Consider the following 27,348-nt stretch of genomic DNA (forward strand, 5'->3'; position numbering starts at 1 on the left):
ATGACCAGACACATTTCTTGTAGGTGTCTTCAGACAGTAGTACAAGAGCCAAGATGAGGATTTCTAGAGTATCAGGGGCAAACATTAAACATCTTGCCCACATAATTTGAAGCTAGTTCCTTCCTTGCTCAGTTTCTCCCTCCCCCCGATCACTGTTACTGGAGAGCAGAATCCAAACTTTTAAGATCATCAATGCATATGCTACTAACACACTAAGATGAGGTGCATTGGTCTTACAAAGTGCTCAGGTGATCACTTGTACTATCAACTACACTTTTTTCCCTTATTAATCAAGACGGTTTTGTCTACATTCTAACTTTACGATAACTTTGTTTTGCCTTTTAGATCAACTAGGAGCACCCTGGGTTCAACTTCTGGCCAAGCATCCTCACTTAAAATTATAGATCTGAGTTTATCGTTCCGTTCGCCGGCAGCAACAGGAAGTGCTGGTTCACGGCCTTCCAGTGCAGGCAGCAGCTCTAGTAGTCTTCATAGCAGAAAGAGCCTGAAATAATATTTCAAACTCCACTACAGCTGACTCACATCACACTAGTACTTCTGAATTGGTAAAATTGATTTAATGCATATTTCCTTATTTAGAACTATCTTGTTTATTAGAAGTTTACTAGACTGAATGAAGTCCATATTTTAATTTAGTGGCTGGGAAAATGTATGTTGTACACAATGCATTAAATGATCAATTTGGCAGAGACTGTTTAACAAATAAAACTTTAAATTAAATTGTCTAATGTGTTCATTCCTGCTGTTATGACTAAATGACTTTTGGGAAATCCTCAAAATGTCAGTGATTCAAATTCTTAGTTGGCACAAGGTCAGTATATATTTCTAAAAAGAAAAGGAGTACTTGTGGCACCTTAGAGACTAACAAATTTATTTGAGCATAAGCTTTCATGAGCTACAGCTCACTTCATCAGAACACAGAACAACACAGCTGCTACTCTGAAACCTATATATTTCTAGGGACACATAGCTAGTCTTCCTACTTTCCCCTCTAACACATCACTGATTACATTGAGTGTGAACACCCTCTGCAATGTTGATTTATGATCATCTCATGGTCAAAGAAAAGTCTTCAAGTAGGCATTATATCTTAATGTTAGATAATGACCAGCAGACTACATTTCTTCTTCTTGCAAAATTTGGAAGGAATGGGGGAAGAATGAGTTTGTAAATAAAGCCAACTTTCAAAGCTTCCATTTCCACTATTTCATTAAATATTATCTGTCACACAAATAACTGGGTTATATTTGAAACTGTTAACTCTGGAATAAGTTTACCATTTTTCTTCCCCCAAATGACACTCTAATCATGACAAACAAGGTGGGTGAGGTAATATCTTTTACTGGATCAGTTTCTGTTGGTGAGAGAGACAAGCTTTTGAGCTTACACAGGGTGACCAGAAGTAGAGTTCTGTGGAAGCTCAAAAGCTTGTGTCTCTCACCAACAGAAGTTGGTCCAATAAAAGATATTACCTCACCCACCTTGTCTAATGGCCTGGGAACAACATGGCTACAACACTGCATATTATAATCATAAGACTATTAGCATGTTGTAGCCCACAGCTAAGAATATCAATTCTTTATAGCCAAGTGCCTAACTTTAGCTTCTCATGTTTTCCCAAAATGATTGGCACGTTCTGTTCACTACCTTTTATCTATAGAACCATTTCCAAGGTTTCAGAGCTTTTTAAATTATGTCCAGCTACAGCAAGATTTATACCTGATGTTAACATTTTAAAGCAGTGTTGGAGGTGAGCTTTTAAAAACAGAATGGCCAGGAAAAAAGCCTGAAATTAAGCATGTGCCTTCAGCCTTTTAACAATGAATTCTTTTGTGCTCGTGTCCTTGAGCTTGATTAGCTTTACAGACTCCTAGCTACCACATTTTGTGCAGGTAGATGGGTGAGACTTTTCACTGACAAAGCTGGAGCAGGCAGGTGTGGTAGGACTTCCAAAGCTGAGATAGAGTAGCTATTTATTTTAAGAGCACCATTTCTCCCTCAGTCACTCCTTTTCCACTCTGCCATGCCTATTAAATGCTGTAGCATTGGAATTAGAGTTGCTATGGGAGGAAAGGTACCGAACTTCTTTGTTATAACTGAAGTGAGTATGCCTAATGACATTTCTATAGCAGAGTATAGCCCAAGATTACATATTGTTGATCAGGTTTGTCTAGCCCAGTGATTCTCAACTCTGGTCCACTGCTTGTTCAGGGAAAGTCCCTGGAACACTTGGCCAGTTTACCTGCTGCATCTGCAGGTTTGGCCGATCACAACTCCCACTGGCCATGGTTCATCGCTTCAGGCCAACGGGGGCTGTGGGAAGGGCAGCCAGTACATCCCTTGGCCCATGCCGCTTTCTGCAGCCCCCACTGGCCTGGAGCAGTGAACCACAGCCAGTGGAGGCTGTGATTGGCCAAACCTGTGGATGTGGCAGGTAAACAAACCAGCCCAGCTCTCCAGGGGCTTTCCCTGAACAAGCAGAGGACCAGAGTTGAGAACCACTGGCCTAGCCTGTGACATTCCATTTTGGAAAAACTATCCCACTTACAGAAAAGCAACCAAAAAAATTACTAGTACTTCCCAACTAAATATTGCTTCTGTGGACCTGCCTACTCATCTCAAGAATTTCCATGGACATGAGGTGAGAGCAGAATGGCAAGGGGCAATTCCCAGCTTGACTGGATTATGGGCAGAGGCTGCTGAGCTGAAAGATGATAAACCTTCCCTATTCACCCTCTTCTACATTTCTAATATCAGCAAAACAAGTGTGACAGGATAAATCATTTACACTTTCATGCACTGAACCAGACTATCTGCAGCATATTTTTTGAATGCAAAGATTTACAAATGAGTTTCAATATTCATGGTAAGAGTAACTTATGTTCCCATCAAGATAGCACCATAACTACCACATTCTTTATAAATTCCATTAAACATCCCAGTCAAGTTATAGTCAGTAAAGTATCCATAGAGGGCAAGCCCAGCCTTCAGGGTGGAGATTCTCATTTTTAATATAAACCAGTATTACTTATGTAACAAGACATCTCCGCTTTTTCCTATATAATCTTTGCTGCCCACTTCCATAACAAGTCATGTTTTTAAGTGCCATGTACACCTCTGGCTCCATATAAATAATGCTGGGGGAGGTAACAGTAATTAAGGTGTTAGTAGCAGAGTTCTGACTGATTTACTTTAAGAAAGCAATACTGTAGATATAAATTCATCATTTTTAGGTGTAAACCATTTTTTGAAGTTTTATTAAGTAAGTTTCCTATTGTTTGTTTGTGTAAGAGCTACATCTACACTACAAGAATCCCCATCTCCTAAAGAGTATTTTTTAAATATAAGGTTTTAAGACATTTCAGGGAACAGTTTTAATAGCCAGACAACATTTGTACGCTTGGTTTCCAAGAACAGTTTGAAACAGATTCTCAAGTTTTTATATTGCAGATCACATCTGAGTAGAAAGACTGTCCTGTGTGCCACCTCTTTTTCTATTCATAATCATCCACCCTCTTTCCCACACAGGACCACACTATACCCATATGGTAACTACAGCAAATATTTTAAATATATGTAGTTGACTTGTTCCTGGACACAAGGAGAACTAGAATCATGTGATCAAATGTTCTGCCAACTACAGATTGAGAATTTGTGATGTTAGTTGGATGTTATACCTCATCCACCACAAGGCAGTAGTAGCCCAACACCACCATTTTCCTGAAACTATTCTCAAAAAACACCTTTGAAGACAATTTTAGGATACAAGCACCAGAGTAAGGCATGCACCTCTGCCTCACTTTCCTCATCTGTAAATTGGATATAATCCCTTGCGTCCCAGGGCAACTTCATTCATTCATGGCTGTAAGGCACCATGAGACCTACGGATGGAATGTACTATCGTGTACACAAAACCAAAGAGACCAGAAATTCAACAAAGTCAGACAAAAAGTGGCATTAAACAAAACGAGCAAATTTTAATAAAATTTAATGATTAAATCATTAAACAAAAGTTATATACATTGCTGGCACATCGCATCATTCAGTCAAATAATCCCTTTCAACAGCTAAAAATTAGGTTTAATGATACTATTGTGTTACCATTTTTGTACCTTAGAAAAGATACCGGTGTGTTTAAAGTGCAAACTTGATGCCAGTAAGCTATATTTTAAGGGTAGCAAAAAATAAAGTTTTCATCCAATGACACAATTATAAACAACGTTAATTATATAGGAGTATCCTAATTTTTTTTTTTTTTAAATCTCAGATCCTATGCTCTTAAAAGTTGTCTGATATATAACATGATACTCTTGCATATGCCTGTCTTTCAAAAGGATCTCCTGTAACTTGACTAATACCAACCTTTAAACAAACACTTTGCAAGACACAAAAACAGACTCTGTTCTGACCATTTTTCATACAGATTTTAAGGGCACAAGCTCAATAGCAATTAAAGATTAAAGAAAATCCTTTAACTGTATCCAGCATAATCACATTATTTTCTTAGGTACTTCATTGGTTTTTCTGCTTACTTCCTTTTTGTCTCTCAAATTCAGCAATTTGATTGAATATGTTGAGTAAATTCTGGGGCAGGCTCTTTTTAACACCACTTTCTGATTGCCCTTTACCATTGAGTGTAGTTTCCTCATCTAGCTCCTTTGCTTTAGTAGTTTCCCCAGGACTACTTTCCCTATTTTTATAGTCTCTCCTTTCATTTGTACTCTGCGTTAACTCACATCTGCTACCATCATCATTTCCACTGTACTCATATAACCAAGTGCTGCTGTACTGTTTATTCTTTTCTACTGATTTGCCTGAGAAATCTGACCCTGCTGGAGAAGTGGAATACATGCTCTGACTTGAACCACACTTTCTAAACTGTTCTTTTCTCCCCTCTACTTCCTTTTCTAACTTTCTAGAATCATGTGTCTTGGTTTTATCATCTGACTTCCAGTGATATGAACCTGAGGAACCCCTCCTATTAGAGAAGGATCTGTCTGCTTTACCCTGTTTTTCATTTTTGCTGCTGGTTGACTGAGTCTTGGAGCTACAATAAGAATCCCTTGAATCTTCAGACCTACCTCCAAAAGTGTCTTCATCATCAGCAGAAGTCCTTGATAGAGAACACTGTCTGTCTCTCTCTCTCACCTCTGTCTTTTGATACACTAATCTGTCCTGCCGCTCCAGTAGTTTTTCCATTTCATATTTTTGGTTAAGGAAGGAAGCAGAGGTATCAGCTGGGGGCGAGTACCATTCATCTTTCCTACTCTGATCTCGCTGATGTGAAGAAACCCTAGATGAATGTTTTTTGGAGCTGCGAGAGGACACTGACCGATTTCTACTCCTTTTCTTGTGCCTTTTGTGATCAGAAGAGGAGGAGGAAGAGGATGAAACTGATACATCAGATGAGGAATCACTTGAGGAGGAGGAAGAGGAAGAAGTTGATCTTCTCCTTTTCTTCTTCAGCCTAAAAACGTAATTAACCTATGAGGCATCACCAGAATCATCTATAGACTCTGCAAGTTTCTGGCAAAGCTCTGTCCTTTTCAAGGTCCCTGGAACACAGCCTTTAACTCAGAACAGCTCCAAGACCAAAATATTTAATAAAAGCCTCATTGGGACATGGAGAGAATCTTTTAGCCACACAGTACTTTAAAAAAAAAATATTTATTTTCTTATGTACATTTCAGCCACTTGAAGTGCAGCGGATCAGCTGGGAAGGACACAGGATTGTAGAGTCCTGTGTGGATCATACTCTTGAAGTAGCTTATTTAGCAAGCTTCAGATATGCTATTGCAATAAAAAAAACTCTGAACTTTAAATATTACTTTAGGTTGTTTCAAACAACCAATGTGACTCAAAAGAGGGTGATCTTTAGATGAGTTTAGGTGAGATCCTGGACTGCGGTCAGATCTGAGTAATATTCACAAACCACTAGTGACAAGAAGGTATACTGGGCCCAATCTGGCAAGCCTTGCACGTGTAGAATTGCCATGATTTCAAGTAACATTCCTGCGTAGGGAGGACTTTAACAAACAGGCTCTTGTGGTATTACAAGAAGGGTTCTTCTGGTTGGATATCCCATCGTACTTCCTAAATACCCATTTAGGCAGATAAGTATTATTTCCATATATTCCCCCTGCAAAAATCCAGGTGTAGTAGTAAAGAACACCTCATAGGAAAGTTTGGGGGAAACAACTTGTTAGTTCTACCTAACTAAAATTTTCTTTTTTAACTAATGAAATCTGTATGAAAATGGATTCTTCAAGGGCTTATCTGTTCATTCACTCTTTTAGGCATAATCCTGCTTTAATAACCTCACTATTTGTTGCTGTGGAAGCAATTACAATGTCACAAACAGATGGGATTACAACTTTATATGGGGACTTCATATTATATTCTGAGCAGCGGGAGCTAGTGCACTACTGAAATCAGAGGTTATTTTATGCCCTTAACCCAGCTAACAGGGTGGGAAAGAAAACAGCATATAGAAGATTATCCATGAGGTATCAGTGGCTGTTTAGTGGCTTTATTTAAAAAAACAAACACATTGCTTTATTCACTATTGCCTGACCTCTGTTACCTGTTAAGAAAATGGGGTCTAAGTATGAATCACTAACGTAAAAAGGAAGCTTAGCAATAACAGGAACAGAAATATCACCCATTTCAGTGACTGGATGCTAACTGCTGTTTACTTACTTATGTTTTATATTAGTGATGCTAATGCTCTGGTTCTAATCAGCAGTAGATTCTTTAATTAAGATGTAGTATATTGAATATGATAGGGTTACCTTTTTTCTTCTTTTAAGAGCTTACGCAGTTTTTGTGCACTTGTTTCTATTTTCTTTTCCTTCTGTCTCTCTTCTTTTGCAGCTTGCTTCTCCCTCATTTCCAAAGATTTCTTTTTTGAACCCAGACATCAAAAAATCATATTAAAAGTAACAGTATGGTAACCCAATATTTCCCCAAATCCCACCCCCCACGACCACCACAAGAAGATATATATACACACACACCAACGAATACAATACCAAGATTCCCAGATGAAGACGTTACGTTAATCAAATAAAAGTTGATTGTGCAGAAGTTTGGCATTAATCGTTGTGATGATCAGTATGGTATTAAGGCCCATATTGCAGTAAATATCACATTAAAAAAAGACATGACCAGCCATTGCATTGGTACCCATGACCCAGGCCAAAAGAGGCAGGAAAAATACAGCAAAGTTAGTTACGTGAATAAAGATTGAAACAGGGAGATATGTATTGGGGAAGTTGGTATTACAGTTTGTATATAAAACGTGATGACAAATCCAATTTTAAAATGTTGTTGGAAGTGGCCATGTTCGGATACAAACCATTTTGTAATTGTACCACAGCCCAGTTTGATGCATGTTTACATAAGAAATCATATTCCAGTGGGTTGTTGTTGATGAGCAGCACCAGATGTCAGACACAGCAGCAACGGTCCAGTTCAGAAGAAAATGCATTGAAAAAAAACATATCATCAGTATTACAGGAAAAGAGTATTTCACGTTTGAACTGTAAATTGTATCATTCTAGTAGGGCAGCTAAAAACAGAGAGACATGTAAACCAAGGTTTACTTAGAGGTAACGGAGCCTTCAGTTACTAAACAATCAATCATTAAAGGCATGCTAGCTAAGCCCATTAGCTGGACAGGCTCCTGTACCCCACAGCTCTCTAAGGGCTTGTCTACATTGTGCAACAATATGCACTATGGCGGGGAGGCAATTTCTAAAAACGCTAACGTGCTAACTGGTCCACGTAGACCCTGCTGGTGTGCACTAAAAGCTCCCTGATGTGCTTTAACGTGGTACTGTTTGAAATGGTTTGAAACAGCTGAATTCATATCCAGGGTGAGCAGCAAGTCTCTGGATACCAATTCTCAAGGCTTGGCAATGGTCATATAAGAGATACTGCCTTAGGATATAAGGGAAACCCTTAATTTATCATGGGCAAACTTACACAAACTGCTGAACAACAGCAAGCCTTACGTTCCTCAGCTGCATCAATGACCATCACCATCAGTATAACTTGGAATGAGGGTAAAACCATTTCTTTGACTTGTTTCACTACTTTTATTTGTGACTTAGGTTGTAAGACGTCTTGTTACAGAAACAATACTTTTTCTCAGGATAATGCCAGATATGCTGGCAGTGCTCACATACTGCAAGTGGAGATTTCTGCAGTATAATTTAGCTTTAATAAAGGTTACCATAAATCTCCTCTTCCCCATCCTTCAACAAAACCTTTTCATATTATGGCTTCCCTGACCTGCTAAAGCAGTGTCAATCAAGCCCTGCATAAAGAAACCAGCCTGCACACTTCCACCCCAGTCTATTTACTTCCTTCAGCACAGAAGCATTGAGTACAGCAACCCAGTGCCCCAGTTCTCTAACTTTAATTCACTCTTTTTGATCCTATCTGGAAAACAAAGTAAGTAAAGGAGACCAATGAAAAAGCCACAGAAAGAGAAGGCCACAGACAAAGGAGCTTGACATGGAGACCCATAGGGGCTCACTAAGGAAACATGTTGTGGGCGGCGGCGAAAAGAAAAAAAAAGGGACCCTGGAACTTGCTTCCCCCATTATTTCCTCCAAAGCTTGCACCCTCGTTAATTGTTATTTTTTTCTCCGTTTTAAATAACTGGCTTGTTAATTTGCACCTCACAAGTTTGGCAAAATTCTGGATTATCAGCTGACCATAACAGTGACACGGTGTCCCCAGCTCTCTCCAGGCCTTTAAGATTCTTTTTGTGCCACATGAAGATACACAAAGTCTTCCTTCTGAGCTAGCCCTGATCAGTCTTACCCTGCTCCTCTTTGAATATTCCCAATTACAACCCTCTGGCATATGTCTAAAACTGACCTGTCTGTTTTGGGATTTCACCCTACACAAAGTCTTAATTCCGTATCAGCAGTCCCACTTGTGTGAACAGATTGTTCTCTCCTCCCCTTCATCAGGAACAGTTACTGAGTTCTGGTCTTTCCCTGCATCCGACTGCTGTGCTGTTGCTTCCCCTGCCCATCTGAAATGATCAAGCCATCCACAGGCGCCTTGCTTTTTGTAGATACAGCCATAATACTTACTGTGACAGATGTGTTGTAAAGAGGGGAAAGAGGAGAATAAGACACAGTAACCAGTAAATAATTTCCCCCTTCCTAATGTTTTTAATAGGAGTTTTGATTGTAGCAGATAAAGTTAAGAGAAAATAAAGAATCACCTGCATATGTTTACGGAGTTTCAGTAAGGCATCCTCCGCTTCTTTAAAAGTCTCATCCAAAATTAAAGCTTTCTTATAATAATTCTGAGCATTTAATAGGTTATCTTCCTCTTCCAACCTAACATTCATATGACAAATGTTTACAACATAAACAGAATTTGTTTTTGATCATAATGCTTACTGTCTTAATTCTCAGACAGATATGTATTAAAAAGCTCACTAAAATGCAGATGTTTACATCCCTGACATGTCATTACTTTCTGAACATCAGTAGTACTGTACTTTCAAACTTTGATTCCAGTTTTTGATGAATAAAATGTTCTGTTACTTCCGAATGAGTCTCCAGTTGTTTACTCAGATTGATAAACCTTTTTTTCCTGAATATTAATTCTGGAATTCTTACTGTTTTTCTGAGTAGAGTACTTATATGCAATTAATTCAGAAGTTTAATAAAACAAAACACAAGTCATGGTATAAAAAAAATTTGTAAAAATTTTAAATGTTGTAAAACTGCCTTGCTAAATATTCATCCCAAAATTTCATTGAACGTTATGCAGGTTTAATATTCCATCAGCTAAACTGTATTAAGAAAAAAACAGTGAGGAGGAGAGATTTAAACTGATGTGTGGTAGGGTGGGGCGACATGGGAGAATATAAAACAGATTATACACCCTGAACTGCTTCCACAGCAGACTTCTTATTGTTGGCACACAGGCAGGAAAGAGATAAACCACTCCCTTTTTTATATACCTAGCTAGCCCAATATAAAAAAAGAATGAAAAAACTGAATTGCTCATAACTGCATAAAGAATAGAATTCAACACTTACTGGCCTCCTCTTTCCACAAGCGTCTGACAGAGATATTTCCTTGCATTTCTATGGGTTGGACAGTTTTTTAACGCAACTTCAAAATCATCTATGGCTTTGTTTAAGCTTCCTTTTGTTGCATAACTATAAAAATGGAAAAGTGATACAGGAATTGTAAATAAACATCACAATTGATCTTTAAATAGATTATTGGAATCCATCTTTAACAACGAAGGGGAAAAATAAAGAAAAGACTTACAGTGCCCCACGAGCTACCAAGGCTTCAACATTTTGTGCATCTATTTCCAAGGCCTTGTTGTATTCATTCATAGCCTCCACATGGCGACCAACCTTAAAATAATCAACCCCTATCTTCACACTAGAACAAATAGTAAAAAAAAAAAAAAAGCAGCATTACACAGAGTCATCAAGCTAAACAAATATACTTAAAATCAGTTTGAGAAGCCGTGCAACTTGTAGTACATCATCCTGCCATATGAGTAACAGAATTGGAGCATTTTAGCAAGATACAGTTTCAAGAATTGCTCTTTAGATTAATGCCATATTTACATCACACCGAAGTGTAAATTCTTTTATCTGAAAGTTCAGAAAGCACACATACATGCTACACTGTATTCTCCATTTACAAATGGTAGGCTTACAGTACTTTAGTGTTTTTCTAAGACTTGTCATATTACCCCCTAATGGGGGGAGAGTTTTAAGCCATGTCTATGCTTACAAGCTTAAAGCAGCACAGCTGTACTGATACAGCTGTGCTGGTGTAAGATCGTGTAGCCGCGTAATATGGATGGGAGAGAGCTCTCCCATCGACATAATAAAACCAGCTCAACAAGCAGTGGTAGCTCTCCCCCTGACATGGTGCTGCGCACACAAGCACTTATGCAAGCAAAATTTATGTCATACAGGGGGGTGTTTTTTTCACACCACTGAGCGACAAAAGTTTTGCCGACGTAAGTGCTAGTGTAGACATGGCTTTATAATGTACAGGGACAGATTCAACACTATAGTAAGGGGGCACAATGACACTGAAGTCAATTTTGCCCCCATGTAAGATGCTTTAAGACTTATATTTCATATCTTACAAACTGGAGCTTCTCTCACACATTTGTCTAAAGATAAATTATCTTCCAATGAGTTAACAGTTGGGACTCCGAATTTCATATCAGATTTATCATGAGACTTCACTACAGCAATCAAGATTAATAATTTAATATAGCAATATATGGCCACAGATTATAGAAAATGGTTGTACTTAATCTCCAATGAATAAGACCTTATTGAATTGCGGGATGATTGTCAAATAATTGCAGCTGAGTTGCAGACAACACGTGAAAAATTGCAGAAAAGTAATAATGGACCTTTATTATTTGCAGTAATTTGGAAAAGCTTCGAGCGGGGGCCCTGGGGCAGCCGGCCAAGGCTCCCACTGTTGAAATTGCAGTGGAGGCCTAATATTGCGGGATTCACAATATGGCAAATTAAGTAGGGTTTAACTAATGAAATAAATGATGTACTATATTAAAATTGAAGAGTTTCCAAGACAGGCATTATCTCTACCACCACTAATTCCATCTCATTCCCCTTCCAGCTGTATCATTTTTGTGTCTGGGACTACTTCCCAACTAAATATTGCTTCTGTGGACCTGCCTACTCATCTCAAGAATTTCCATGGACAGGAGATGAGACCAGAATGGCAAGGGGCAATTCCCAGCTTGACTGGGTTATGGGCAGAGGCTGTGAGCTGAAAGATGATAAATCTTCCCCTATCCACCCTCTTCTCCATGCTGGACTGAGGGAGATTGGTAAACCAGTTTGTCTATTCCCTTTCCAACTCTGTGCTTTTCCTGGTAGAGCTGGGAAGGAACCTTGTTTCCCACCCTGAAAGAATTTTGAGATTTCAAAAAAAGTTTTCCCATCCTGAATAGCGACAAAAAGTCAAAGTCTTGATAGTTTCTGCACACTTTCAATCCATAAAAAAATTCAGTTTGGGTCTACCAAAATGTTTTGTTTAGATTTTGACCTTTTTACATTTAAAAGCATAAATTAACTACAATTTCAAAACAAAAAGTCATTTCAAAGCAAAAAATGAAGTTGCTTCAGCAACGTTGAAACAAGAGGTTTTGACAATTTTGAACATTTCTAATTAAAAAGAAAAAGACATATCAGGATATTCGTCAAAACCAACTCTTTCCTGTGAACACTTTCTGTGAAACAGCATTTTCCAGTGAAAAAGCCATCTTGTTGGAAAATTCCTGACGAGCTCCATCTCCTGGGTGCCTGCTGGGCTATGGAAGAGCAGAGTGCACTCTGCAGCTTCATGCCAGGCACAGCCGAAAAGAAACGGCAGCTGCCCAAAGCAGCCTCTTCAAATGCTCTCAGTCAGTGCATTCAGTGTTGATACACAGTGACTGACACCAGCTCAGGCCACAAGGGAATTGCTCACAAGTCCAGGTTTGGGCTCAGGTGTCAAGACAAGGGAACTCAAGGTCATCCGATTGCTATTTATAAAAGGCTGAGCCGGGTACTAAGGCTAGGGTCCTTTGGGAAAGCTGAGGAGACAAGACAGAGCAGTGCTCAGGTCTAATTTCAGGAGCCAGCACAAGTTATAAGTGACCTTAACCTTTGGGAACTAAACTAAAGATTTTTCCTTAAAATTTGATTTTTTTTTACTTTACAAACAGAGAGCATTCCCCCACTCCCATAACCTATCAACTGACCACAGCCACTCAGTAAGTTGCTCCCTGGTGATATTCAGGAAGTTATTCATTGTGAACACTGGTACAAAGAAATATGATGAACTATGATCATTGATTCTAAAGTAGATGCCACCTAAATTGCTTGACAAGAAAATTAAATATTCTGTACCATTTCAAGGCCCATGATGCAGATTGCTTTTTCCTCAATGCAAAGGCAAAGTCTTCTTCATTGAAGTTTTTGCTGTTTAAAAACAAAAAACAATCAAGGGAATAAAATTATTAACTGCCCAAGTTTCCTTCCGAGTCTACATTATCAAAAATTTATAGCAAGGTTTAAATAAAATTTCAGCATGGCTGAAACAATATATTACTCTCCCCTCAATCAGAATAGCATTTCCGATTTCCAAAGTCATAGCCTCCCTAAATGTATTTGTCTATTGCAGTCAAGTATACTGTCCCATGCCAGTTGCATTAATATACATTAAACTTTGAGCTACACATCAAATGAGAAATAATCTACATGTTAATTTTCTGTATTTGAGAAGGAAAATTTTCTGAATCTGTACTGCTCAGAAGATCAGGTCCATTAGTAAAGCAAGCTATTACTAAGAAGTGTTGGGGATAAATATTATTAGGATGTAAAGTAACCTGTGATGTTCCCACCAATATACAATGAACAGTTTACCCAGTTAAACAGTATCAAGCAGATTACTAGTGGATGAAGTGGCTTAGAATTCTGTCACTTTTTTAAAAAAGTGACAGAATTTTAAGAGTAATTTTGTTGTTCTGGAGTGTCTTTTATATTTAATTGCTGAGCTCACGCAAGAGAGGATCGACCCAAGGTTGAAGTAACAGTTGTCACAGAAATTTTTACATAGAAACTACAAATAAAGAGACATTTCAGGCAGTGGCATTTTCTCTGGAAAGCAATGGAGACGGTGCAATGTCACTGTACCTTTGCAGGCCTCTCATTAACGATGGTGGGCTGGATTCACTTAGTCCCAGTTTTCCTAATAAAAGTTCAACTACTGCTGGATTAGCAAATCCCAAGGAATGATGTAAGACTTTTTCATATGTCTCCGAAGTACTGGCTACTTCAACACTTCTCCTTAAAGAAAATATGAACATACACAAATATGACCACTCATTTCTTTAGTAATGTTGACATATGTAAAGAGTCAACATACATTGATACTTTTACCCACACTGGTTCACAAGCAAATTACATAGCTTCCCTTCCCTCAAGTGAAAATACAACACAACTCCTTGGCCTTTGCTGCTGTTCCTCCTCATCCACTAGCTGCAGAATTCTGTGGTCAGTTTTCTTGCCCTTCCTCCTCCTGTTTTATCCCACCCTTTGCCCTCCTGACTAATGAGAAGCAGTACTTGAAAACCTCATTTTGGCTCTCTTCTCTTGCAGTACCAGTAGCTCCTTCTGGGCCTTGAGGCAAGCCCTACAAGCACTCCTGTACTTCTTGCTGAAGACAGATTTTAAGAGTTTCATATCTCAGCCCTTTAAGTCATTAGTTTATTAATGGTCCTGTATTCTCCCACGTAATGATCATTTCCTGCAATATATATTTTAAGTCTCTCTCTCTCTCGGCTAAGATTACTTCATTCTTCATCTTTCTGTGAAAAATTCTGAAACGAACTACATCCATATATGAACAGTGATGCTTTTATTTAGGAAAAGAAGTCAATAGTATAAAATTGAAGAATATATGTTGATCAGCAGAGTACAAGAGAATGCAAGGTCTTACCTATAATGTAAAGGCAAGTCTTCAGAACTAATTACCCCCAGTTTAGTACTAGACAGACTGGGTGGAAGAGCAGAGCTGTGCAGTGATATCGTGAGCTTTTCATGGTAACGATCAATGTCCTTGATTGCAGCTATAAAAAAAAACAACAACAACAAAAAACCCCACTAAACAACATCTTAAAGTTGAGAACAAAGCCAACAAAACTGGAAAGAAACAGCTTCCAGAACAGTTTTAATATGCATTCACCTTGTATAAGGTCTCCAGTTTGATAATATGATAAAGGATCACCATGGCTGCTATGAGAAGGCACATCTCTCAATGGACAAAGAGCCTGCAATGGAAGAGACCAAAAATGTGACCAAGAACTCTGATCTTAATAAAGCAAATGATAATAAAATGTGTTGTATTAGAAGACAACTTCCCTCAGCCCAGAAGTATCAGCTTGCACAATGAAGATTTGTCCCATGAGCAAATATTAAATTATGTTTCAAAAAAATCTAGATTTTAATTACAATGGCAGCTATCCTGCTGAAGAGAACTCATTTGTGATACTGTGATATTGAAGACTAATGTGAGTAATCCAGTTTCCACCCAGCTTTAACCCTTAAACAAATGTTGAAAAATGAACTTCCGATCTGTAATCAAAAAAGTCCATTTTGTGAATATTAAACTAGATGGAAACTAGTCTTAGGTTATGGCTACACTACGGACCTCACAGGGCCGCGGCTGTATCGCTGCAGCTGCACCGTTGTAAGATCGCCTACGTAGCCGCTCTATGCCGATAGGAGAGCATCTCCTGCCGACATAGCGCTGTCCACATTGTCGCTTTTGTCAGTAAAACTTATGTCGGTCCAGGGGGTGTCTTTTTCACACCCCTGACCGACAAAAGTTTTGCCAATGAAAGTGCTAGTGTAGACAAAGCCTAAATCTGTCCAAAATTGAGCATTAAAGCAGAGTGATATTAGTATGATTCAATTCAGATCGAGGTCAATGCATCATAATATACACTAACTTTTCAACCTACAGCTAAAATATTTGAGTGGTAAAGAAAGAAAATATCTTGCTAAGAAAGCAAGGCAGCTTCCACCTTAATCAAAGCCAGAATGCATTAAGGCTTTGAACTATTAACCATCCCAGAACTCAGGTTTACCCCTCGTAATTCAGGTCCCTAGCACAAGATGGAGCCAACACATTAGAAAGCCAGGACTGCCCTGCATCAGTTTACTTGTTACTGATCATACTCAAGTCTTACAGTGATTTCTAACTGTGAGATCTCTCTGATGACACCACTGCCCAGACAGATTAACACCATGAAAAAGCCAAATTCACGAATAGAACTAATTCTTCCGATCACAACATCGCCACGCTCAATGTCTCGGAAAAACAGCTCCCTCCTGTCCTCACTTGGCACCTCCATGAACTGCTCCAGGGGTGGCATAACAGCATAACAATCTGCAATTAATGGGGAGAAAAAGTTATGAAATAACTGCTCTGCCTTCTGAAATCTAATTACAGTTCACTATAGTATCAGAAAATCAATGTGATTTTTAATAAAGCACTTTATACTCCTTTATTAGGCATTATGTATAGCCAACACTTCCCAACATACACAACATTGCAATAGGAACTCTTGTTCCTTCTTGACCCAAGGAAACTAAGAGCACTCTTTCCTTTCTCACCCCTGCCCTGGCCAACAAGGTCCTCCATGTCCATGTCCATGTCCGAGTCCCCGGCGATCTCATTCCCTCCTCCCCATATCTGTACTTTAATTTTCTGCTCAAAAAGGATTGGGTAACATTTGTTTTTCAGAGTCTGTCAATATCATTTCTTTAGTCAGCCAGAAACAGTAATTTTTGATCAACACAAGGTCAACACTTGCTTCATATATCCACCACAAACTCTGCGGCACCCAGCATCTGCCAGCCACCAGTTCACATCTATTGCATTTTGAGTTACTGGCAGAGGGAAGCAAGATCCTGGATGCAACCTGACTTCTCTCTTGTCTAACAGCTTCAGCTAGCTCTGTGATTGTCTACAGATCAAAGAACTGGTTTGCTATTGCATCTATTTGCAGCTATTAACAACTTTCAGCATAGTAATACCCCTATCTAAGCTCTGCCCATTCTCCCAATAGAGTTTAATACGTTGACACCTTAACTCAAAGACAGAAAGAAATGGTGGGGTGATTGGGGGCACACAGGGACTGGCACGGGTGGATGTACAAAATCCCTGAAATTGAAGGGGATGGAAAGGTGGCACACAGAGAGCTTGTAGGAGGAAAGCAGGGGAAACACAGGAAGCCAAGAAGGCCTGCTGTAAGCAATGATCTTGTTCTACAGAAGTTATGAAGTGTGCATTTTCACATCACAATTTTGCTCCCAGCAAAAAATCTCCTAGGAGCTTTCCTCTCTCTAACCAATTTATCTTCAGCCAGCTAGGGGGGCTCACTTTCAAAGGACCTATTGTTTCTGCAGAGCCTGTTTGCTGAGACAAACTTCACCCATTCTGTTCCAATGGAGAATTCATACCATCACAACTCTTCCAGCCTCAGTTTCCACAGCTACATTCTCAGTTATTTGGGACAGCCACATAAGATTCTACCCCCAGATACCTTTTCAGATGGTCCTTAAACCTGAAAACCCATTTGCACTTAAAAAGTTGGATTGAACACAGCATTTGGCCTACTCGAACAACAAAGTGTATAACCCTCTAGTTAATACAGTGGAGTGACAGCAACTTTAGTACTAGACTTCACATAACAATGAGTACTTTTTACTGACTGTTTAATTTGAATATTTTTCCAAAATGCTAAACACAGATATCCATTAAATAACCATGGGTGGCGTGGTGGCCCCACCTGTGCTTTGCTTCTTCCCCTCTCTGCTCTTCACACAAAATGTTGTATGAACGTATTTCTTGCAATAATTTATCAATTAACACTTAATGCTTGAATTTTAGTGTTAATAAGATTAAATATTATCCTCAATTCCTGAGCTAACACTTTGGGTTTGTTCACACAAGAAAATTTATCCAGAATAGGGTTGGGTATAAATTTAAAGCAGATTAAAGCAGTTATTTCTGAATAACTCATTGTGTATTCCAGAATAAGGGCACACTATTCCGAATTAGTTTAATCTGCTTCCAGAATAAGAGCATCCACACATGAAGTTAATCAGGAATAACTTCCTGTTTAATCAAGCCCTTAAGAAGCGTGCTGTGACCTTCTGAACAGCAGTCACGTTCCTCCCAAAAGACTGTTACATTTCAGCAAAGCAAGTTTGTGTCCACCTAGGTGTGTAATTAAAATTGGGGTCTTCCAGGAATACAGGTGCAGCAGACCCTCGTTAGAGCGCATGTTGCTATAGCGCGGATTCGCATATAGCACGGTCGTGGTGATGGATCCCAAATTTAAATAGGGATCCATGGTAACGTGGCCCCTGCTATAACACGGTCCCTGCATTAACGCGGTACCGCGCATGAATCCTGAACCCCGGGTTCTAGCGAGGGTCTAGTGTATTACATAAATCAGTCTTGTAAAATTATGCTCATCCATTCACTTAATACAAATAATTTTCTCACCAGCTCAGTAAAGAGTATGGAAGTGTGAGAAATAATTTTACAAGGCTGACATGATTTAGTCTGATCTATGACTAATGACATCAGCGCTTTCGATAATGGCATAGAATACACTTAAAAAGTTTGTGGATGATACCAAACTGGGAGGGGTTGCACGTGCTTTGGAGGATAAGATTAACATTCAAAATGATCTGCACAAACTGGAGAAGTGGTCTGAAGTAAATAGGATGAAATTCAATAAGGACAAATTCAAAGTACTCCACTTAGGAAGGAACAATCAGTTGCACACATACAAAATGGGAAATGACTGCCTAGGAAGGAAAACTGTGGAAAGGGATCTGGGGTTAAGAGTGGATCACAAGCTAAATAAAAAAAAAGCACAACCATAATTCTGGGATGTATTAGCAGGAGTGTTGTAACCAAGACACATGAAGTAATTCTTCCCCTCTACTCTGTGCTGATTATGCCTCAACTGGAGTATTGTGTCCAGTTCTGGCACCACATTTTAGGAAAGATGTGGACAAATTGGAAAATGCCAGAGAAGAGCAACAAAAATGATTAAAGGATTTTTAAGAACAGGTTAGACAAACACTTCTCAGGAATGATCTAGATAATACTAGTGCTGTCATGAGTGCAGAGGACTGGACTAGATGACCTCTCGAGGTCCCTTACACTAGTCACATTTGAGGTGGTCAGAACCCCAGTCCAAGACTGATTTAGGTCTCAGTTCTGCAAATATGCACCTGGGTAACTTTATGCATGCAAATAGTTCCACTAATTTATGGGACTACTCATATGCGTAAGTGTGTGAGGAATCCATGGCCTTTTTTTTTTGTACATCTGTTTTTTAAAAAGTGGAAGCTGTTTTGAGAACTGGAAGATCAAGGATGCCTTCTGCTCCCACGACTCCATTTTCACATCAGTACTACAGTGTTCAGAGTGTCACTCGAGGTGTTTACATTTTCATATTAGATAAACTGAAAACATACTTATTTAAGCCAAAAATGCAACATGTTACTTTTCCCCACCATATTCCACGGTATAGGCCTTAATCATGGTTGACTAAAATGAGAATTATTTTTAAAATCTGACAGATGTATTCACAGTGTGAAGATTATTTAAATGATTTATCTACTCCATGCATTTCTAAACTTCAAAAAACTTGAAATAAAATAACATTCTTTTTATAAATACCATTTATTTTTAAAATGTATTGCACACACAAGACCTTTACTGAATTCCTCACAGCTAATTTGTCTCTTAGAGAATCCCTTTTCACCTGTGATTACAGGATTTACCTTCATTCTCTTCATTTGATTCTGAATCTGTTGATGCACTTGGTTTCCATGAAAGAGCAAAAAGTAAATCAGCTTTCTTTGCAATGAAGTGTTGTATCTCAATGTTATCAATTCTTTTCTCTTTCCTAAGAAAAATAAAGAAAAATCTAGTACTGCCCGCTTTGTTCACATAGCATGCTACATCTGCTACATAAAAAAATAAATAAATAAATCACTGTCCAGGGCTTTGCATAAGCATTTAATTAAATGTGCCCCAATTTATACTATTGATGACATGTGTAGTACAAAATGCTTTGCCCAAGTTTTTCTATATCTAATGTAGAGCATGGTGGTAGAGACAACATTTGTGTACAGCACCAAGAACATGAATGGTGCTGAATAGCAAAGCTTCCAGAACGATGGCGTTTGGATTTTCTCTGTCAAACTAAGCCTAGCAGATTTCACAGTATGCTGCCAGGTGCCTTTGCATCAGCTTTCGAATTGAGTGTACAGATGCTACTAGGAAGTAGGACACAAAAAGCTCCTCCTGCCATTTCCCTTTCAGCCACAAGAAAGAAATCCATCCTCAATACCCTGAAGCCTTTCAACTCCAGCGATGAAAAACACTATACAGGAAGAGGGTATTAGTGCAATGCAGCCCTGTTCCTGGAGTCAAGTGAAAAATGTCAGCTTTCATTTAAAAAGAATGAGATTCTAGCCCTCACGGTTCCAGAAGAAAGCTTGGAAACAGGACGCAGGAACCAAAAGGCAAAGACCCAAACATTCACTTTTTAACCACCTCTGATTTTTAAGCCAATCATCGGTGGGTTTTTTTGTTGTTGTTTTTATGGGGGGGGAGAGAAAACGGGGGGGGGGCTGACTCATTTGTAAATGCCTGTGGCTATCACTACCACTACCAGGGAGCTGCTCAGGGGCGAGGGAGCTGGTGTCAGCGTCCAGGCTGGGGGAGACTCTGCCCGAGGCTTAGAAGGACGAAGTCCAGGGCAGCGGATCCCCGGTTGTGGGGGGAGGGGAGGGGAGTGCGGGTCCCTCTGACCCCGGGGGTCACCGACCGAGCAAACCATCAGGGGGGCCGTGGAGCCGCATTAAAGCCGATACAGGGGCGGGGGGGGGGGCTCCTCAGAGCCGGCTGGGGCGTATCAGCAGCTCCCTCCCCCCCCCGGCCCGGCTCCTTACCTGGCGGGCGGCTGATGCTGGGCTTCCCGGGGCGGCTCCAGGCTGGGCCCGGCCGGGGGCAGGAGGCCCCGGAAGTCGGGGTTATCGTGCTGCTCGGTGCGGAGCAGGGAGAGCAACATGGGGCCATGGAAACTCAGCGCCTGGCGGAGCAGGTCCCGCTCCATCCCCACCGCGGCGACTCCCCCCTCCCACCGCGCAGCCCCCGGAAGCTTCAGAGGCGCGACCTGGAAGTAGAACCCGCCCTCGTCTTCCCCCCTCCCCGGAAGGGGAAAGGGGCGGGGTTACAGGGGGAGCCGGCAAAAAAAACCGGCCCCGCTCTCGCGCATGCGTACGGCGGGAGGGCGGGAGCTGTGAGGGGGCGGCGCGAGAGAGGCAGAGTGACGGGACGGGACGGAACAAGAAAAGCTCCCTCCCTCCCTCCCTCCCTCTGCTCAGCCCGGCGCGCGCGGGCGCTGGCAAGGCGGGGTACGGGCTCCCTCAGCCCGCCCGTCTCCCAGAGCGGGGGCGGGGGGGCGCGGTTAAGGAAGCAAGTCTCGTACGGGCCGGCCCCGGTGGGGGTGGGGGGGTATCACCAGCCCCTCGTGACACGAGCTGCAACGTCGCACCAGCGCGCGGGGCGTCGTCTGCGGGAGCTCGGGCGTGAGTGGGGGTCACGCTCCCAGCTGTTCTCCGCCGGGCCCGGGCGCTGCGGGGCTGGCGTTGCCGGGAAAGCAAAGGGGGCAAGAGCTGAGCCCGTTGTGAGGCTTCAGCCCGCCTGCCTGCGCTGCCGCTCGCCGGCCGCGCTGGAAGCGGGAGTCTGGCCGGAGATTACATTTCCCGCTCCAGCAGCCCTGCTCGCTGGGCGCCCGTAGTCGCTGGGATTAGTGCAGTGGAAGCCCCATGACTTTATTCTGTGTTTTACCCCCTGATCAGCTAGATACATGACTTATTGTTGCTTGTGGTGAGATTCGTGGGACCCGATGAGGGGCCGTGTGCATATAAGTAGGGCCCTACACTCCATTTTGGTTAATTTCACGGTTTTAGGACTTTTAGAATAGTAAATTTCACGATTTTAGTGAGGGGCGGATTAACCATGAAACACACAGTGCACTGGCCGGGGGGGCCCCCCAGCAACCCTTTTTTGTGTCAGGACCCTCAGTTTGAGAAATGCTGGTCTCCCCCCAAGAAATCTATATGGTATAGGGTAAAAGTACCTTAAAAAACCAGCTTTCACGGTCCATGACACGGTTTTTGCAGCCATGAATTTGGTAGGGCCCTACACATGAAACAAAGTTGGCTACAGTCTCAGACCCAGAGCAGGCAGAAATTCACACTCACATGCTTATCTTTAATTACATGCATATGGGCAGTTTCAGGGCCTAAATATATGAGATAACAGGTTTGTCCAAGTTCCAACAGATGAGGAGCAGAAGGCAACAGTTAACTATTGGCATAATAAATAGCTGTTATAGCACATCAGTGGTCTAACAGATCTTATCTATAACGATAGATAAGCAAAATCTTTACAAATGGACACTTTTGTTTTACTTTGTGTGGAGGTTATGCTATCTTAGCTTTAAACTGACCTAATTTATAATACTTATGTCATTTACATACTAGTTCATACTCTAGTGAACACCATGAGAATTGCTTTCAAAATATTGTCTAATCTCCAAAAATGAAAATGTCTTGCCTATAATAAAAGCAAATATACATTAAGCAATTATTACTATTTTAATATATTAAGTGTTCTTAGGAGAGCAGACTTAAAAAGCTAAAATATCCTAAAATACAGTTAATATAGGTCATCTATCTGCAATGTGTAACTGTGAGATAAACAATTATTTGAGTTATTGAAGGCAACAAATTTCCCAGCACCTTTGAGGCATGCTTTATCACACAGTAACATGTGCCTTGTCATTAGCACATCATACTCCCACATTACTTTACAAAATGATCATGCTTTTATTTGTGTTATGTATTTCAAAACCACTGCCCTAACAGTCTGGGTTCTCTCTTGTTCATCACTTGCTGTTAACACTTTTTATCAAGACAATTTGGTATCCCTCCTCCCTACCTCCCTTGCTTTCTAGCCCATCATATCATCTTTCCTCCTAACAGAATGGCATTCAATTTCCTTGAAAAGGAAGTTGCTGAGGATAGTTCACTAGAGGATGCTATAAGACCACAGTGGCTAGTCTTCCCCTTTTAAAGAAGTGTGTACAAAAAACCCTTTGTTTTTGAAATTTATCCTCCCAGAATTACATGACTCACATGTAGAATCTGTTTTTTTTTAGTGAGGTGCTGCTTCTGCATCCACTTTTCCCATAAAACTAGCTAACTCAGACCCGAGGACATCAATGACTTGCTAAGGTTACAAACAGTGAATTGGTGACTTCACGGATTAGAACTAAAATGCCAATCCTACAAACTGCTCCAGGCAAGCAGATCTCTGCCCTTGGACAGTCTTATTGACTTTAATGGGCCCTGCATGGGCAGAATATCTTGCAGGATCAGGGCACTGCGTTTCCTTTCCTCTGCTCTAACTACATGAACAGGATAAAATAGTCCAAGGTAGAGCATGGCCCCTAATAATGAAAATTGGATTCTGACAAGGAGTGTGAGTACAATCTAGTGTTTCAAAGAGGAGGCTGAGAGTCAGAAGTCCTGGGATCCCTTCCTAATTCACTTGCTGAGTTACTTTAGTAAAATTACTTATCCTCTCCATCCCTTGGTTTACCCATTCATAAACTAGATCTAATTATACTTATGGCTGAGATTTAAGTCAGTGTAGAGAATATGAATGCCCAATTCTCATTAATTTTCCTTTGGAATTGGGCATCCAAACCTCAAAAGCATCTTGTCTACTCACAAAAGTTGCATATACCTCAGCAGCAATGACCTGCAAGAACCTTTCTGCCAACCAGGGATTGCTAGAGCATATTGTGTCCCACCCATGCTCCTCCCACCCAGGCCCCTCCCCCACCAAGTTGGGGGGCTAGAACAGGCCTAGCATAGGGCCAGCTAAACCAACCTTATGTCATTTGGGGCTTCTCCTGCACCAGAAAGATCTCCGGTACTGCAAAGGGGCTGTATCAGGACTCAATTGAGCTGTACATGTTTTTTAAAAAGGGAAAGCCATTGTTTGCTTGATAACTTACTGAGTACCGAGACTGTGTAGTACCTATACTTAATGCAAAATACCATTACTTTTTTTTCCAAATGCTGATAAGTAGAGCCCTACCAAATTCACAGCCATGAAAAACATGTCATGGATCATGAAATCTGGTCTCCCCTGTGAAATCTGGTCTTTTGTGTGCTTTTACCCTATACTATACAGATTTCATGGAGGAGACCAGTGTTTCTCAACTTGGTGGTCCTGACGCAAAAGGGAGTTGCAGGGAGGGGGTCACAAGGTTATTTTAGGGGGGTTGCAGTATTGCCACCTTTACTTCTGCACTGACTTCAGAGCTGGGCAGCCAGAGCAGCAGCAGCTATTGGCTGGGTGCCCAGCTATGAAGGCAGCGCCCCGCCAGCATCAGCACAGAAGTAAGGGTAACAATACATCCCATCCCATCCCATCCTTATTTCTGCACTGGTGCTGGTGGTGGCTCTGCCTTCAGAGCTGGGCTCCCAGCCAGCAGCTGCCACTCTCGGACTGCCCAGCTCTGAAGGCAGCGCCACCGCCAGCAGCAGTGCAGAAATATGGGTAGTAGTACCGCTACCCACCCTAAAATAACCTTGTGATCCCCGCCAACTCTTTTTTGAGTCAGGACCCCTACAATTACAACACCCTGAAATTTCACATTTAAATAGCTGAAATCATGAAATTTATGATTTTTAAAATCCTATGACCATGAAATTGACCAAAATGGACCATGAAATTTGGTAGGAAGCATATTTGCTATCAGGAGTTATAAAAAATGACTTATTGCACTGCAGAAGCACTCCACTTCCAGAAGTCAAAACATACCCTGATTTGTTCTCATACAGTCAGTTCCTATGCTAATAATGTTTATGAGTTGAAATGTGGTGAGGTAAATAGTTGTCAGAATATTACAAAATCTACAGCCTGAGCTTAGCTGGAACAATTTTTTGGATTTTTTCCCCTTCACATTGAAACTGAATACTTGCAAGGCCTTATAATTTAAGGGGTTCCCCCCCCCAGACACCTCATCATAAATTTAGAAAACTGAATACAAGGAATTAAGCTAGTAGGAAAAACTAAGGTGGGATTTTCAAAAACCATGTGAGTTAGGCACCCAACTTCTAACTCACTTTACCATTGATGCCCTTTAAAATTTATAAACAATGTTTTCATCCCTAAAGTTGTGATAAATGATCATCACTGACCATCTGAATAAATATATTATGCAAATAAAACAGTTTTACTAAGGAAAAGTATCTAGTCAGTTTAAGAAAAGAAAATCCAGTGTTTACATTTGAAAAGTTTAAACAAGTAAAATACAGGTAGCGCTCTCTCTCTCTCACTTTCTCTCTCTCTATAGAAACACAGAGTTGCCCAATCCTGAAATCCCTATTAATTTGTCTCTGGAGTGATATAAAAAATTACCATCACGAACACCATAACGTCACACTCAACCTGAACACAAACAAAGAATAGAAAAAAACCAAGAATGCTGATACTCAGAAGGTCAGTCCCAAGTACCTTTCCAGAAGTGGCGTCACTAATAGGGTAAGGATAGACTTAAAGGTAAAGATGACGCTGGGGGGTCAGATGGTTTCAAAAGGTCAGACCAAAGAGATCCCCTTCAGGCAATGGCATCACTGCTGGGATAGGGGTCAGGGAGGGCTTGGGAAGGGAAAATTTGCATTTTAATGTGTGTCTCCCTTTGTTTTAGTATTATGAGAAAGGGTAAACAGAAGACAAATCAGTAAAGCTTAGAATTATTTTAGAATTATTTATCTCACTGTTGCCTCATTGCTTTGAGTCAGGAGCTTCCAATAACCAGGAACATAGGACTTAGTCTTCTGTTTTCCCATGGTGACACACTTAAACCCTGACATGTAATTAGGAATAATGAATTCAGAAAAGAAACGTGGACTTGAAAAACAGGGGAAATTTCCAGACAGTAAGATTTGTTAGGCCCCAATCCACATCAGCAGACTCCATGCACCTTCACAAATCCAGATATAGGATTGAAGCTTTTGTCTATTGAACTGTTTTCCCAAGGAAATGTTGTGAATATTTTTGCACTTTACTGGATGATGACAGTTTTATTTGGAGGGGAAGTATTGGAGGACGTATGAGTTTGTGGGTTTAGCAAATAAAACAAGACAGCAAAAAGTTGTTTGAAGTACAAACTCTTTGCTTATGTAAGTAATTTTCCAATCCAATACACAGCTACACATAGAAAAAAATAAAAAAGTACAGTGAGTGGCTAAAAATAAATGATCTTATGTTTCAGTTCAGAGGAGACATGATGATTAGTATATTAATTATGTTATGGCCTCCAGATTGTCATATCAGCAGAAATACATCTGTAAAGCAAACCTACCTACAGAATAATTATGGTCTTTTCAAGTTTTATAAAAGGAAAAATTTTTGTGAATAGAAATGAAGGCCACTTCTGAGAAAAATGTTAACAAATATGTTTAGATCATATTATCAGATATGGTACATTAGAAAGGAGGCTGTTACCGCTGAACATCACAGCTGAGCTGAGAGTAAGTGATGGTTTCTCTTTGGAGTGCCTCCTTGGACAGAGACATCTGCTGATCTTTTATGTCAGGGAGAGAAAGAGGGCTGAGACATTGGAAGCATAGGGAAAAAATTGAAGCCCTCCTTAAGAGACAAGGAAATGGCCAAATTCAAACCTAGTTTTCTCCAGGTTGTACCTAGTTCCATCAGGTTTGAATTCTGACGTTACCTTAATCAAACATCACCAAATGATCCAGCCTTGGGAGATCCGTTTACTGTTTACCCAAGAAGGTTATAATTTCATTCTTATACTAATTTTTTCATGTCTCTGGATATACTAGTAAACTAATCTGTTTAAGATGGCAATCCTGCAAACAGTTACACATATATGCTTAAATTTAAGCACATGACTAGTCCCATTTTACTTCTGTGGGAATATGCCATTTTGAATGGCATCTGCTATAAAATTCCTTTACCAGCAACACTGATTGTAAAACATTTGAAAAAGTTCTGAATCATTCAGTGACCTATCTAAAATGCTTAAGGGAAATTTCTAAACGACTTCAGATTTGTTGCAGTTCTCTCATCTCTGGTGAAACAACCTGTTTCTTTTCATGTCTGAATCAGTAATTCTAACCCACCACTTGTGCAATGTGCACAATAAATAGTTACTAAAGAGCAAATAGCACAAAGTAACCATTGAACACTCAATGATGCAGAAGTGTACCCATTGCCCCAAAGTAATTAGCAACCTCTTCACTTGTTTTGTTAAGTTGTGTTGCTACTTAAAATTATCTTAAAGTAACACTTAGGAGCACAATTTAAAAAACAAGACTTGTTTCAATAATATTCTCTAGATAAAGATTAAGGTTAATTAGCCAAAGAATACTTGGCAACTGTTAACTACTGATTAGTGGTCCCCATGGTATTTGCCCCTAGAAAGCATTTTTTTAAATGGGCCATGTTGTGTGTATTTTTTAAGATTTTAATGGACCACATTCAGCCGTGGCATAAATGGGTGAAATTCCCATTGAAGTCAATGGGCTGAACTGACTTACATGGCGCCAAATTACTTTATAAAAAGAAAAGGAGTACTTGTGGCACCTTA

The 27,348-nt window shown here is 40.4% G+C and overlaps 2 protein-coding genes across 3 annotated transcripts in view; one reads left to right on the forward strand and one right to left on the reverse strand.

Annotated features, from left to right (window-relative positions):
* Positions 1-705, forward strand: part of CCDC39 (coiled-coil domain 39 molecular ruler complex subunit) — a 30,554-nt gene extending 29,849 nt beyond the window's left edge. For both annotated transcript variants that reach the window (XM_074963512.1, XM_074963513.1), the window contains one exon: positions 346-705. In XM_074963512.1, the coding sequence (XP_074819613.1) occupies positions 346-514 (169 nt within the window). In that variant the 3' untranslated portion in view covers positions 515-705. The remainder of the gene's footprint in view (positions 1-345) is intronic.
* Positions 706-4,044: 3,339 nt separating this feature from the next.
* TTC14 (tetratricopeptide repeat domain 14) lies at positions 4,045-20,800 on the reverse strand. Its single transcript, XM_074963514.1, has 12 exons — positions 20,600-20,800; positions 19,424-19,548; positions 15,802-16,001; positions 14,796-14,880; positions 14,550-14,679; positions 13,745-13,897; positions 12,959-13,030; positions 10,332-10,451; positions 10,094-10,216; positions 9,266-9,383; positions 6,813-6,922; positions 4,045-5,488 (listed from the first exon to the last, which is right to left on the reverse strand). Exons 1-12 carry the CDS (start codon positions 20,761-20,763, stop codon positions 4,534-4,536), a joined length of 2,355 nt encoding a protein of 784 aa, XP_074819615.1. The 5' UTR covers positions 20,764-20,800; the 3' UTR covers positions 4,045-4,533.
* Between the last annotated feature and the right edge of the window lie 6,548 nt (positions 20,801-27,348).

Source organism: Natator depressus, chromosome 9 (assembly GCF_965152275.1).
Source record: "Natator depressus isolate rNatDep1 chromosome 9, rNatDep2.hap1, whole genome shotgun sequence".
Classification (NCBI taxonomy): domain Eukaryota; kingdom Metazoa; phylum Chordata; order Testudines; family Cheloniidae; genus Natator; species Natator depressus.

Excerpts from the sequence above, each read along its gene's own strand:
- TTC14 (XM_074963514.1), bottom strand. The coding sequence starts at position 20,763 with ATGGAGCGGGACCTGCTCCGCCAGGCGCTGAGTTTCCATGGCCCCATG. Across the intron at positions 19,549-20,599 it reads CAGCATCAGCCGCCCGCCAG|GAAAGAGAAAAGAATTGATA; the intron begins GTAAGGAGCCGG and ends TATTTTTCTTAG. Across the intron at positions 13,031-13,744 it reads TTAATGAGAGGCCTGCAAAG|CAAAAACTTCAATGAAGAAG; the intron begins GTACAGTGACAT and ends GTTTTTAAACAG.